This window comes from Trachurus japonicus, chromosome 3 (genome assembly GCF_045865225.1).
Source record: "Trachurus japonicus isolate A0001 chromosome 3, Traja_1.0".
Lineage (NCBI taxonomy): Eukaryota > Metazoa > Chordata > Actinopteri > Carangiformes > Carangidae > Trachurus > Trachurus japonicus.
In genome coordinates, this window is record NC_140909.1 from 6,512,493 (window position 1) to 6,527,372 (window position 14,880).

Genomic DNA, 14,880 nt, shown 5'->3' on the forward strand with positions numbered 1-14,880 from the left:
TACTTTGCGCTTTTGAAATCCCTCCGCCCAGCAGCCGTGTCTGGGATGTAGTTCCGGCTGCGTATTTGCCTCTAAAACAACTCTGACTCATAATGTTACATGATTATCTCATAGCGTGGTGAATGTGCAGGTCACAACTTGTCCATGAGAGCGTTGTGGAGTTGTTGGATTGTGTATTTGATGAGTTCACCTCCATTGTGTTCACTGAGCAGCTCACATCTCTGCCCCGCCGATCTCAAAACAACATGCACCGATCATTAAAGGTAACGAACCTACTGCTACGACTATAGGGATTATGGTGAGAGGAGAATTTGCCCCCCAAAAATGTTGAACTATCCCTTTAACATTGTGCAACACATAATTAATCTGACATTCGCTGCCAACCCTCTCTCCTTTTCTCTCCTCTCCTCTTCAGTGTCGGTCTTTTTCAGAGTAAAGTGCATAATTCCACATTTAACAAAAAATAAAACAGAGTTTCACCTATAGAACAAACTACCTGGTCGCTTCAAATGGAATCGTCGGCTCATACGGAGCAAAACTAACAATATTCATTCATACGATCATATATTTACATTTATCTTGTACGAACGGCGTCTAAACATGTGATTAAGACAAAAAACTCCACGTGTAGTCGTCACCGTGAAAAGATTTCAGATAAAAAAGAAAGAAAAAAGGTGCAAACGAGCTGCTTCTCCTGTGTGACGTGTTGTATTTTGAGTTTGAGCAACAGGTGAGTCGCTGTGTGTGTGTGTGTGTGTGTGTGTGTGTGTGTGTGTGTCACGACTCCTCTGCGATGATGCGAGTTTGACATGTCAGCCGCAGCTTAGCCAAGGTTGCCATGGAGAGACTTCCCGGTTCAGTGAAGATTTTCTAGGAAGGAGGACAAGAAACAGGATTATGAGGGATTAAAAAGGAAGCAGGGAAGGAGAAGTCTATAAAATCATCTTTTTTTTTTTTGTTAAAGGATAATTTCCGTTTTTTACAACCTGGACCTTATTTCTAGCATAAAATACGATCATTTTACTCACCCAGACAACTTTGGTGTCATTTGGAGTCGTTTTGACGAAATTAGCCCCAGTGGAGCGGCGCGTATATCCGTATAATGCGAGAGCACGGGGCAGCGCAATGCAGCCTCTAAATAACACATTATCCACCGTAGAACTCCTTCATTTCGCCGATATTTTGTTGTGATAAACTAGTGCTATTCCCCTCTGAGCCCGTGGTGGCATGTTATCAACATGCTGCGCCTGTAGGTTGACCTACTGACCTCTGACCTGGATGATGTCGTCTCCGACCGCTGCCCGGCTCATTCTGATAATAATCATTCTGCTTCGGCATTCGGGTCCATTTTTATCTCAACTAGCCGGAGCTTTAGTGAGTCCAGGTTGAGGAGAGGAAGCCTGTGGAAGCTGAACTTCATCCAGCTGCTCATTTTTTTAGTTAGTAGTCAACCTACAGGCGCAGCATGTTGATAACATGCCACCACGGGCTCGGAGGGGAGTAGCACTAGTGTATCATAACAAAATGTGACCCGTTCCATCAAAATGAGTCGGAAGTCGCAACGTTCTATTTTTAGATAATCAGCTGATAACGTGGAAAACCCATAGAAAATCAAAAAAATTTTTTTACCCTAATTTCAAAGCAATGACATTCAAAAACAATCTCCCAAAGTTTCACAGTCCAGATAATTGAGAAAAGGTACGTAAATGATGATTAAAGTTGACCTGCAACTTCAACCCTCTGAAAATGAGTGTTGCTTCGGTGCAAAACATGAAATATCTCCTGAACCGTTCATGATAGAGACGAGCTGTAAACTGCATCTGAATCGTGGGATTCTCCGCTTTCCGACGGTCATTGAATGTCGCCTCTATGGCGAGCAGGGACGGGTACAGAAACAGATGCTAAACCGAGTAGCATTGACGCTAACAGAGCGTAGCATCGATGCTAAACCGAACGTACACGCTTGCAAATGTTTTACAAAACCTCAACAAAACATGACAACTTCTGAACCGTTTATGATAGAGACGAGCTGTAAAAAGCATCTGAATTGTGAGATTCTCTGCTTTCCGAGGGTCATTGAATGGTGTCTCTATGACAACAAGGGACCGTATAGGTTGTGTGTAATCACGTGGTACAGGAACAGATGCCAGAGTCACTGGCAAAAACTTTAACTGCTATTTTCTCAGGTTTTAGAACAGAATAAGAGAGTAGGAGATCGTAATTCAAATGGCCACATCTCGAAAACCATCAAATGTATGACTCTGACTAGGGTATCATTTTAAAGCTTATTTTCTAATCTTTCCATTGATACCAAAATCTCAACTTTGAAATTTGGGTCACTGTGACTCATTTTGATGGATCGGGTCACAAATATTGGCGAAATGAACGAGTTTTGCGGCGGATAATGTGTTATTTAGAGGCTGCATTGCGCTGCCCCGTGCTCTCGCATTATACGGATATACGCGCCGCTCCACTGGGGCTAATTTCGTCAAAACGACTCCAAATGACACCAAAGTTGTCTGGGTGAGTAAAATGATCGTATTTTATGCTAGAAATAAGGTCCAGGTTGTAAAAAAACGGAAATTATCCTTTAAGTTTAGTTTTACCTCCATGAAAGTGTGGCATTCGTCGACAAATGGTCCGTGGGTGATGTGCTTGAAGGCCTGGCAGACGTCGGGCAGCGACTGGGCCTGTTGAATCAGCGTCTGGTGGTGGTGGATCAGTGTCAGAGCCACGCGGAACAGGATTTTCGAGCCCTCGTAAAAAAGGCAATCCCAAATCCTCAGGACCGTCTGCAGCGGGGGGGGGAGAAAAAACAGACAGTTTCAATTTATTGTTTCTCATATGTTTTGATCGTTTATCTCTTTGTGTAATTTCCCTATGATCATTTTTCTTTTATTATTATTATTATCATTTATATATTTCTGATTGTTCATTTGTATGTTCTGTTTTCTTTTTTTGTATGACATTATATCTCATTTTAAAGGGATAGTTCAACATTTTGGCAAATTGTCCCATTGGATTGGATTGGATTGTACTTTATTGTCCCGAAGGGAAATTTGTTTTGGGCTCTGAGCCACTGCATACGCAAAACAATACATACGAGCATTCATACAAAAGTACTTTCACACATTTAACACACATTAAAAACAGTGAAGGGTGCTTCCACTCTATACAAATAAATCAATAAAGTCTATAAATTCGTAGGACTGATCAAACCAGCAGCTCTTAAGTTAAAGTGCTATGTGTGCAGTGGTTCGATACGGAGAAAAACTAAACCAATTGGATAAAACCAACGGTACAAAACTCTACATAAACTAGAGTGCTACATTCACAATGTTTGCATATAAAAATAATAAAACTATACAAAAAAGGTAAAACCGGTCATTGTCATAATCCCTATAGTCATAGCAGTAGGTTTATTACCTTTAATTGTCGGTGCAAGCTATTTTTAGAACAGCAGAGCAGAGTGGCGAGCTGCTCAGAGCAACGCTACGGAGGCTCATTATGGGATTTCTTGGTTTCCCTCATCAAACTCATCTGAAATACACAATCCAACAACTCCACAACGCTCTGGTGGACAAGTTGTGACCTGCACATTCACCACGCTATGAGATAATAACACAACGTTACCACACAGAGTTGTTTTAGAGGGAAATTCATGCAAAACAGCTGATGCATGCTGCCTTCAGGGACAGTTTTTCAGCAAGCAGACTCTGCATTTACCTCGAAAACAACTACATCTATTTGTCAGAACTATCCCTTTAACTATAGATGGAAGCATCTCATAAGCCCTTTTCCTTCCTTTTACTTGTGTATTTTTAACTGTACAAAATAAATCTAAAGCAACACAGAGGTGAATCCCACCGGTGAACAAAAGTATCAGTGCTGTTTGTCATGTGAGAAAATAAAATATATCTTGAATCATACAACAGATTTTTCCATTTTTACAACCAGTGAACTCGCTCAGCTTGTTCTTTTCCCTTTTTTGCTCCAGTGACCGGATGTTTTCAGGATGAGCAGAGGAAAAACAAGTCGCTGCAGCAAAACAAAAAACAAAACCAAACAAAGCAGCAGCAGCAGCGATGATGAATCAGTCTTGGTCTTGATGGTTGGTGAGTGAGTGAGTGAAGAGCCACAGCCCATAAACTGGTCTAGTTTGGCAGAAACAGAGCCAGAGAGTGATGTGTCGAGGGAAAAACAAGAACATCTGTAAGTGTTCACACCCTCAAGCCTCATGTTGCTGCTGCTGCTGCTGCTGCTGTCACTTCTCCAAACACACACACCCTCTACAGGCCGACAGGGGGAGCGAGCAACAACAAACAGGAGGGAGGTTTTATGAATCTGATGCCTGAAAACATGGACTTCATGAACCGTGTAGAGTTGTGTTTTATTTTTACAGGCCTAAGGGGAAATAAAAAACTATAAATCTCTTTTTAGCCTGGCTTTTGATTAGATAATACGTATTGGTTTTTCTATTTTTTCCTGTCCTTTTAATCATTTAGTCCACGGGTCTTCAACGTTTTTTAAGGCCAAGGACCCCCAAACTGATAGAGATGAAACAGGGACCCCCTATTTTAAATATTTATAAAATTGTGTATTATACTGTATTAAACGAGGCCTTGTAGCCTATATACCATGTATTAACGTACCCTGGATTCATTACTCAGCTACTCAATTAATACACAAGTTTGTATATTCATGGTTGTGCCACTGCCATTTATAAATATACCTTGTCAACTGATACCATTGTCAATATCAACAATGTCTTTCAATTGAATGATAATCAATTTTTTTTGTTTTTTTCCCCCATATTTTTGATCTTCGTTTCTATTGTCTTATCTATTTCCATTATTTTATCTTATGCCTGTTCACTGTTTTCTGTATGATTTTCTTCACTTTCTAATTGCTTTATTTTCTCAATGATATTGTATTTGTATTTTGTGAAGCACCTTGTAACCTTGGTTTTGAAAGGTGCTATAGAGTTTATTATTATTATTATGCATACAAGCTATTCAAATTGACATCTTTATTCTAAGCATAAATGTGGAAACAAATACAAAAAAACAAAACAAACAAAATTGTATAATCAACCAAAGTTTTCATGACCCCCCTGCAGCACCTCTGCAGACCCCCTAGGGGTCACGGACCTCCTGTTGAAGACCTCTGATTTAGTCTTTAGTCTTCTTTTCCTATTTATTGTATAATTTCAGTCATTTTTTATCATGTCCTTCCACTAATACTAACTTTTTAGTTCCTTTTATTTATTTGGTTTTATCCAGTCTATGGTGTTTCCTCACAGCAAATTGTTGACAGCATTTGCACAGAATAATAATAATAAGTGAAGTCGGTATTTTACTCGAACTTATTGACATTAAGTCCCTGAATATGATGCCAAAAGGTATGTAGTCGTCATGGCAGCTGTAAATAAAATGTCAAAGCAGCAACGTGACTTCGGAACAGTGTGCAGTTGTTGTCGGGATAACGGGTCTTTGTATTAAGCATCCATCTCATCATCCATCTCAATATCCTCCAAAACTTTGCTCTTTTTAAGCATCTGAGCTGTTCCTTGTCAAAGTTGCCACTCATCATAATTTCCACCGCAGCCTCCATGTTTCAGCCGAGAAAGAAGTAGAAAAAGGCGCGCAATAAAACCAACAAATACCCGTCCAATCACTGAGCTGCAGATTCGCACGGGACTAGTAGTAGTAGTAGTAGTAGTAATAATAGTGTTTGATGAAATATGGCCGGTTATTTTGCGGTGAAATTTTTACTTTACAAATTACAGACATGTCGCATTCGCACGGGATCAAGATCACAGACATCCTCCGCAATTATTACAAATTACCAGAGTTCCCCAGGTTATAACTAAGAAAGCGCTTCAGTTGCCTTCTTTCAAGTTATATGTGAGAGAAAGTGTGTCTGTGTGTGTAGTTGTGTGGCTATTGGTTTTAATTCTGTTTTGTTTTGTTTTGTTTGCTTTTATGGTGTAAAGCAGTAGGGCTGACCCGATTATCATATTTTTTTCGCGAGCGGAAATAATGAAAGTAATGGCAAACAAACATACATACATATCTCCAAAATCAGGCAGGTTTCCAGGATGCCAAGTATCCTACTCATTTTGATGTATTGCCTATGAGAACCGGTGTCAAAAAGGGAAAAAGGAGGAAAAAAAAAAACCATCACGGACTTTCATGATTTTTCGATCAAATTTTTTGGGTCAGCCCTATAGACCGAATCTCCTTGTTGTTTACATTCTGCTTCCTGGTAGAAAACCAGCACGTTATTTGAATGAGATCAATAGTAACGAACGAGAGTTTAGCTATATATATCAAATTTTTCACGCCCTATCACCGTTTAGACAAATCTGAAATGATTGAAGAAACTATTTAAATAGATATACTATTTCTGTGTGTGTGTTTTGTGTTGCTATGTGTTGTATTTATTCAGTTTGGGGGAATCACGGTGTCTAGAAAGCATCAGTGGCTCAGCTGACAGGGACAGCTAGGGCGCATGGCGTCTGTCCGACTACCCGTTTCTCCGACCATACATTTCTTTATTTTTGCGTCCATTAGTCCGACCTCCCACTTCTCCGACTTAAGTAGCCCTAACCCTTAACCTTACCCTAAACCTAACCTTAACACTGTAGAATGGGTAGTCGGAGAAATGAGCCGTCGGACTTTTGGGCAGTCGGACTGACGTATGCTCCCCGGACAGCTAACGGTAGCTAAGCTAACGGTAGCTAAGCTAACAGCAGGACGTCAGCTGTTAAAACCCTCCCGTTGTGGGACACGACATGAAACTACTCCAGTTAGCTCAGTCATGTTGTGACTCAAATATCCGCTGGAGAAAATATTTATTCATGGAGCGTTTATTGAGTCACTGAGTTATTAAAGTTGAACAGGTAGCTAACCGTTAGCCCGGCTAATCTATGATAACCATGACTAATTACAAAAATGTGCACACATAAATAGTAATGTTTGTCCAGTCATTGGTTTTATAAACTTTACAAACATCAGATTAGTCTAAACGGTGATATAGTGACATGAAAAAGTAGATATATATAGTGAAACTCTCGTCCGTCACTATTGTTCTCATGCTGGTTTTCTACCCGGAAGTAGCTGTAAACAACAAGGAGATTCGTCCTATAAAGCAGTTTGTGCTACATTTTATTTGTATGAGAAGTGCTGTATAAATAAAAGCTTGATCGATGGATAGATACAGTTTTGTTTGCGACACACACACACCTCTACAGGTAAGATGTCGATGTAGAGGCAGATGAACCAGCGCGACACCACCAGCGTCCACATCACGTTCTGATCCATCATGGTCTTCCAGACGCCGGGGGTTTTCATCTTCACCAGCTCCCCCAGCACTTCCTGGTCCGTCTTCAGCCCCAGCATGGCCGGACTGTAGTAGTCTGGAAACACACACACACACACACACACACACACACACACACACACACACACACACACACAGACACACACACACACCTTTATGGGTTACAAATACACACATCTATTTCAGCGATTGGTTTCTCTGACTTTCTTTCTTCTTTGTGTGTAAGTTTCTAATGAAAAGCAGCTGTAGGACTCAGGCCACAGACAGACAAAGACCATGTGACTTCTTATGAGATTATTCTTAGTCCAGAGCAAAGGAACAACCACACACACACACACACACACACACACACACACACACACACGAACCTGTCATGAGACCAGAGCCACGGCCAACAGCCGAACACTAGCGGTGCTGGAAGTAACCGCTTCACAGATGCATCGAGATTCTTAATGCGACGATTCTGAGTCGATGCATTTATGTCACATAATCGACTTTTTAATTCAAACAACTCATTCAAGTTTGATGATGTTGATGTCTGTCTTGTTTGTTTGTCTGTGGTTGTCTTCGTTTTTGTGTATGTGAGTCTTGTCTGTGATGTATTTGGTATTGCTGTGTGGTATCAGAGCATCTTTTCACATTATTTTTCCTCCTTTTTTTTTCTTTCTTTAGTCATTTTTATTAATTATTATTATTTTATTTTTATTTTTTGGGTTATATGACTCAAAGTGTATTACTTATAGTATATTACGTTAAAGTTACTTTATTATTTATTCTTATTATCATCCTTACTTATTTTGTCATTCATCCGTTTATCTTATTCTTTTATTTATTTATTTATTTTTATTCTTTCATAATAGTTATCTTATGTTCTGTGTGCATCTGCTCTGGTTCTGTCCCCCCCTTTTTTTTTTATTGTTGTCTTGTTGGTTAGTATTGTCTATTGTCTATCTATTACACTCCCTTGTGCCCTGTATTATTCACTATGTTCTTTTCAAATTTTTTGAGGAATTAAATAAAATTTTGATCAAAAAAAAAAAGAAAAAGTTTGATGATGTTGTTCACGTACAGAGTAGGGCTGTCAGGTCGAACTTTGCTATTCGAACAGAATTCAAATGATTGTCAAAATGAAAACATTCGAAGGTGGAAACTGACATTTGAACGCGTGCCTTCCGTAACGAGGCAAAGTAACGTAGTGTGTCATGTTGATTAAACAAACAATTTAGTTGTTGTTGTGCACAAGGTAAAGCTGCAGCTTCAAATATATGAGCAGAGTTTTTTTAATTGCCCGTTCATTCGGCTGCCACGGTGCGCCTACGTGCCCCCACACTACACGCACACCTTCTTTTTTTTCTTTTTTTAATCGATCGATCTGCGGACCACTTGTGTGCCGATCACGGATCAACTGTGATCTGTTGCAACACTACTTATTATATTTCGATATTTCCCTTCTTGAAGTTTTATAATAAGTTGGTAAAACTTAAGTGTGTTGCAAATGTTACATAACAGATTTGGTTGGAATGTCCTTTAGTGGACGCAGGACGTAATAATAAGCTGGTATAGGTGGATATAACGAGCTGGGAAAAAAAAAACACAATAAAAATTTGAATATGATTTGAATATTTAACATAAGATGGGTTAGAAATTCGAATCTGATTTGGGGGGAAGATTGACAGCCCTAGTACAGAGACAGTGATTTATTTTATTTTATTTTAAAGTATAACACCAAGATTTACATTTTGTTTTTGAGAAATTAACAAGTGTTTCTTTTTCTTTGTGTATTCAGACTCCAGGGAAGCTGCTGTATTGTGGAAATGCATTTAAATTAATTTTCTGTTTTATTTTATGTAAATACAAAGTCATATAATCATATTTTAGCTGACTGTTTATGTTAAATAATGAAAAAACCATGTGTGGCAACATAGAAAATTGAGGATGTGATACATGAAGATGCACACCACTACTGTACACACACACACACACACACACACACACACCTGGTAATATTCTGCCGAGCAGTGCGTCCATTAGCCAGAAGGATTTCTCTTCATCTTTTGTGATGATGAGCAGATACCCGGCGATGAAGTTCATCCCCTGAGGACAAACAGACAAACAGAGACAGAGCTCATGAAGAGAGCGACAGGACAGAGGCCAGTTCACGTTCACTGGACGACACGTCGAGCTGAGAACAGACAAGACGACCGGCGTGTGATCAGAGATGAACGGGCTCTAAGAGATACGACATAAGAGATGATGAAACAACCAACACAGTCCTGGAGTCTGTTTGAATTGCAAAACAAGCCACATTTTCAGCTCCGGTGAATGAAATTTGCCTTTCAAATACTAATAATTAGCATGATGTGGCTAAAAAGACGTGGCGCTGACGCAAACGTCCTTTGTGTGGATTCATAAACAGAAACTTGGAGGACTAAAAACAGACAGACTTTGTATAAACCCTCCTGTTTAGTGCACAAAACTTAATATTCTCATTTTTATTTGGCAGATAAAGATCTGATGAAAACTCTTATCCAATAATCCATAACAATAATTCAGGAATCAGGGTTCCCATTCTTTTCTTTTTTAATTTTCCAGGAGTTTTCCAGCTGCTACAGTCTGAGGGACATTAGTTATTACTTCATACACTAAGGGCCTGTCCCAATTCTCCCCCTAGCCCTAAATATTTGCCCTAACCCTACATTTTGCACGTTCACGTGTAGGGGTAGGGTGTCCCATTACTCTAGGGAGCAAGGGGAAGTGCAATTTTGCCCTTAAAATCAGCCCTCAAAATGTAGTGAGGTCCGATGCGGGCTTAAAACGAAGTGGAAAATGAAATTACCCGTTGTCACGCTTGATCACCGTTTAGACAAATCTGAAATGCTTGAAGAAACATTACTATTTCTCTCTGTGTGTGTTTTGTGTCGCTATGTGTGGTATTTATTGGGGGAATCACAGTGTCGCGTCAGTGGCTGCAGCTGACAGGGACAGCTGACGGCGGTAGCTAAGCTAACGGCGGCAGCAAAGCTAACGGTGGTAGCAGCAGGACGTCAGCTGTTAAAACCCTCCCGTTGTGGGACACGACATGAAACTACTCCAGTTAGCTTAGTCATGTTGGAACTCAGATATCCGCTGGAGAAAATATTTTTTCATGGAGCGTTTATTGAGTCACTGAGTTATTAAAGTTAAACAGGTAGCTAACCGTTAGCCCAGCTAATCTATGATAACCATGACTAATTACAAAAATTGTTTAGACTGAGATAAACAAACACAGCCAACGCAACAGGCAACACAACAGCTGGAACCGCCGGCATTTTTCATGAATGAAAATAGTAGCACGCTCCACCGGTAGAATTGTAAACATGTGACGTATGTTATCACGTTCGCTGCGTTCACTACACTAGTGGTGTCCCATTTCCATAGGGAAAGATTTTCAGCCACTTTCCCTCAACGAGGGGAATTTATGGTTGAGGGCACTCAAAACCAAGTGGAAGTTTTAAGGGGGAGAATTGGGACAGGGCCAAATACATCCCCCTCCTAAGTCTTCTTTTTGATATTTGTCCCTTATTTTTGTACATTTAACCAGTTTGTTTCCATGTTTTTTCCTCTCTCACCCCCAGAAGTCTGATTTAAAGATGTGCAGTCTGTGGCTCTAATTTGTGAAATAATCTCTTACAGGCTTAGAAATTATGACAAATATCATAAAATATATATATCATAGAACAACACAAACATGTTGTTTTTGTTTTTGGACCACACCAAAAAAGGGCTTGCTACTGCTCCTCCATCTGTCACTCAGCAGAAGAGAGAAAACCCTTGTGCTCACACTGCCACTGTCCAACACTGGAAACACTCAACTCAAAGTCTCTACTGTATTTTTCTCATTAGTCACTTCTTTAGAAAAGAAATCCTTAATCATAAAAAAGTCAAACAGAGTTCTGGTAGCTGATATCACAATGTAATAAATAATTTTCCATGGCTTTCTTTTTCTTACGGTATTTTCCATGTGTTTTCCATGAATGGAGAATTAGCCAACCATTTTCCAGGTTTTCCAGGACACGTAGGAAGGTCCACTGCTGTTTTCAATATACTTGGCACCACTAGGTCTGATTACGCGTTCCTTTGGAGTTGTTTTTCACTGTTATGCCGATGATTTGCAAATAAATAGGTCTATGCCAGTCGTTGCAGGAAGTGGGTCCTGCTCTGATAAACTTTCAGCCTGTTTGGCCGCTGTGAGGACCTGGCTATCTACAAACTTTCTGAGACTGAAATGATAACTATTGGACCAGCACGGTTTGATCACTTTATGACGATGAATGTGTTATTCACTGCAAGGATCAGACCCTTTCATTTGAGCCACATGTAAAGTAACCCTTTTTTCACCTCAGAAAAATCGTTAAGATCCAATCCATCCTCTCATTGAAAGATGCAGACACTCTTATTCAAGCCTTTGTGACTTCAAGGTTAGACTTTTGTAATGTGCTTTTACTGCGGCTGTTCAAAAAGAACCTTCCTGGTCTGCAGTTGGTGCAAAATGCAGCAGCTCGAATGCTGACTGACTGGACTATCCTACAAAATGTTAAATGGTCTTGCTCCAATCTATTTGTCAGACCTCGTTAACGCCTATGTACCTGTACGGCCTTAAGTGAACCCTCAATAATGTGTTGTTCTAACCCATATGACCAACACAGCATCACAACACAAGGTCACTGACAACAAATGTGGTCACAGTAATTATTTTAAACTTGAGTATCCATGGTTACATGTGCGGTATTTAAGTCCAGGTGGTCCAGTGTTTACCTGGCAGTATCCCACGGTGGCGTTGTGGTGACCGTAGGCCAGCAGCACGTTGGACAGAGCTTTCTGTAGACACGGGCTGGCCGTCTTACGGAAGAGGATGTTGTCTGGAAACGTTCTGTTCAAGTCTGAGAGAAAGAAAACACAAACACACACTCGTCATTACTCTAGTTTGCGCTGTAGGTTAAAGGGATAGTTCCGGGTTTTTTTTAAGTGGGGTTATATGAGGTGAATTGATACACATACATATCACAAAGCTGGCCTGTGTGGAGGATTACTGAGTGAGTTCCAGATAAATTAACTTTTTTTCTGACCAGCTGATGCATTGTTCATTTTTACTTTATATCGTACTCTTGAACTGGTGTGTTATTTTGAGACGTGACTTCTTGTAGGTGGCAACAATACGCTGATTAATCCTGCCTCATTGACAATAGTGTACTTCCTGTGTCTCGGTGCAGCGTGATGCACCAGTGTTTCTCAGTGGGGAGGAGCAGAGACCTTTCTACTGCAGATGTTTATACGTCCAAATCTCGCGTGATTTGCGCCGGCGTCGTATGCGTCAGTGCGGTTACTGCGAATCACGCGAGATTTGGACGGACCAGGAAGAGGAGCTTCGAGAAGCTTCCGCTACAAACAAGCTTAAAATATAGACTTATTTAATTTTTTTCGGGACAATTACGCAATTTGGGGCTTCAGCACAAGACGGACATTACATACGAGCATCATGGAGGTATTTGGATGTTTTTTTGTGTGTGTTTTTTTACGAAGAGCTCTGGTGTCCCTTTGCAACCGTTATATGGACATGCACTGCTATGCCGAGACCCCCTGTAACTCAGAGAAGCCACGGAGGAATCTGAAACTTCTTCCAGCCCTTAGTCAACATGAGGGTGAGTAGATAATGAGCGAAATATCATTCTAGGGTGAACTATCCCTTTAATGGCCATTTGTGCCTCACACAACCCCACTTCAAAGAAACTGAACTATCCCTTTAAAAGTGAGAGTGAAAAAGATGCAACAGTAAAAAAAAAACTGATAAAGCTGCTGATTGTTTCCATAATGGGATAAACTGTTGTTGTGATAAAACAGCTACAAAAACACAATTAAAACCACTGTGCAGCTTTCAGTTTGTATCTAATGTTCCTAATTTAATTTACTGTACTTGGATTTTCTTCTGTCGTCAGTACCTGCTTTTGTTTTTTATTACCCTGTCAGCTTGAACAACAGTTTTCCTTACTCAACAACAAACTGTCTGACTCTGTCACAGTTAAGTCTGAGCTATTCTTTAAAACAAACAGACGACCTCTGAAACACCAAACCGCGAGGCGTCATTTCGCCCCGTGTGACTGATGCCAGTTGTTTTTCCAGTGTAACGACGCTGCTGCTTATGTTCGTCCTTTATCACCAACGGTTGAGCTGATTCAGCGAAGTGAATCTGCCTCAGTGGGCAGTCACCAGGAGAGAATTCACTGACTGGGCATTCAAACGAAATCTGATATTTCACTCATCTTGTTCGGTTTTTCCATCTCCACATTTTACGGTTTAATGTTTTTTTTTCCAACTTTCCAATGCTACTTACAACACTTTGAAGTCCAAACATAGAGCTTAAAGAGGAACTACGCAGGATTTTTACCTTAACTGTGCTACATTTTTACCTTAACAGCTTTGGAGTAATTGTGATGGTTTAATAAATGACATGTAACTTGTTATGGGGGAGAATGGAGGCTCTCTGCTTTCAATGTAGCGTCTCTTTATCATAGGCTATTTATTGTTTTTATAATCTATTGTTTTTATTTATTCTATTCTCAATGCACTACTTTTTACTATTTTATGTCTTGCTGTTGATTAACTGTTTGTTTATTGTGCAGCTGAGAAATTGAATTTCCTTTGGGATAAATAAAGTATTTATCCATCTATCTATCTATCTATCTTGGCTGAAAACCAACTTTGCAAGATTTGCAAGACCTGTAACCCGTATTTTCTGGTTTATGACAGATAAGACTTAAAGGGATAGTTCACCCTAGAATGATATTTCGCTCATTATCTACTCACCCTCATGTTGACTAAGGGCTGGAAGAATTCTCAGAGTCCACCGTCCCTTCTCTGAGTTACAGGGGGTCTTGGCGTAGCAGTGCATTTCAATGCAACGGTTGTAAAGGGACACCAGAGCTCTTCGTAAAAAAACACACACAAAAAAACATCCAAATACCTCCATGATGCTTGTATGTAATGTCCGTCTTGTGCTGAAGCCCCAAATTGCGTAATTGTCCCGAAAAAAATTAAATAAGTCTATATTTTAAGCTTGTTTGTAGCGGAAGCTTCTCGAAGCTCCTCTTCCTGGTCCATCCAAATCTCGCGTGATTCGCAGTAACCGCACTGATGCCGGCGCAAATCTCATGAGATTTGGACGGACCAGGAAGAGGAGCTTCGAGAAGCTTCCGCTACAAAACAAGCTTAAAATATAGACTTATTTAATTTTTTTCAGAACAATTACGCAATTTGGGGCTTCAGCACAAGACGGACATTACATACGAGCATCATGGAGGTATTTGGATGTTTTTTTTGTGTGTGTTTTTTTACGAAGAGCTCTGGTGTCCCTTTGCAACCGTTATATGGACATGCACTGCTACGCCAAGACCCCCTGTAACTCAGAGAAGGGACGGTGGACTCTGAGACTTCTTCCAGCCCTTAGTCAACATGAGGGTGAGTAGATAATGAGCGAAATATCATTCTAGGGTGAACTATCCC

The 14,880-nt window shown here is 40.2% G+C and overlaps 1 protein-coding gene across 1 annotated transcript in view; it reads right to left on the reverse strand.

Annotated features, from left to right (window-relative positions):
- Positions 1-589: 589 nt before the first annotated feature.
- grtp1a (growth hormone regulated TBC protein 1a) overlaps positions 590-14,880 on the reverse strand; it is a 17,407-nt gene continuing 3,116 nt past the window's right edge. The window contains exons 4-8 of the mRNA XM_085805832.1: positions 12,139-12,263; positions 9,342-9,438; positions 7,248-7,420; positions 2,607-2,792; positions 590-870 (exon numbers count right to left, since the gene is read on the reverse strand). Of these exons, the coding sequence (XP_085661958.1) occupies positions 778-870; positions 2,607-2,792; positions 7,248-7,420; positions 9,342-9,438; positions 12,139-12,263 (674 nt within the window). The 3' untranslated portion in view covers positions 590-777. The remainder of the gene's footprint in view (positions 871-2,606; positions 2,793-7,247; positions 7,421-9,341; positions 9,439-12,138; positions 12,264-14,880) is intronic.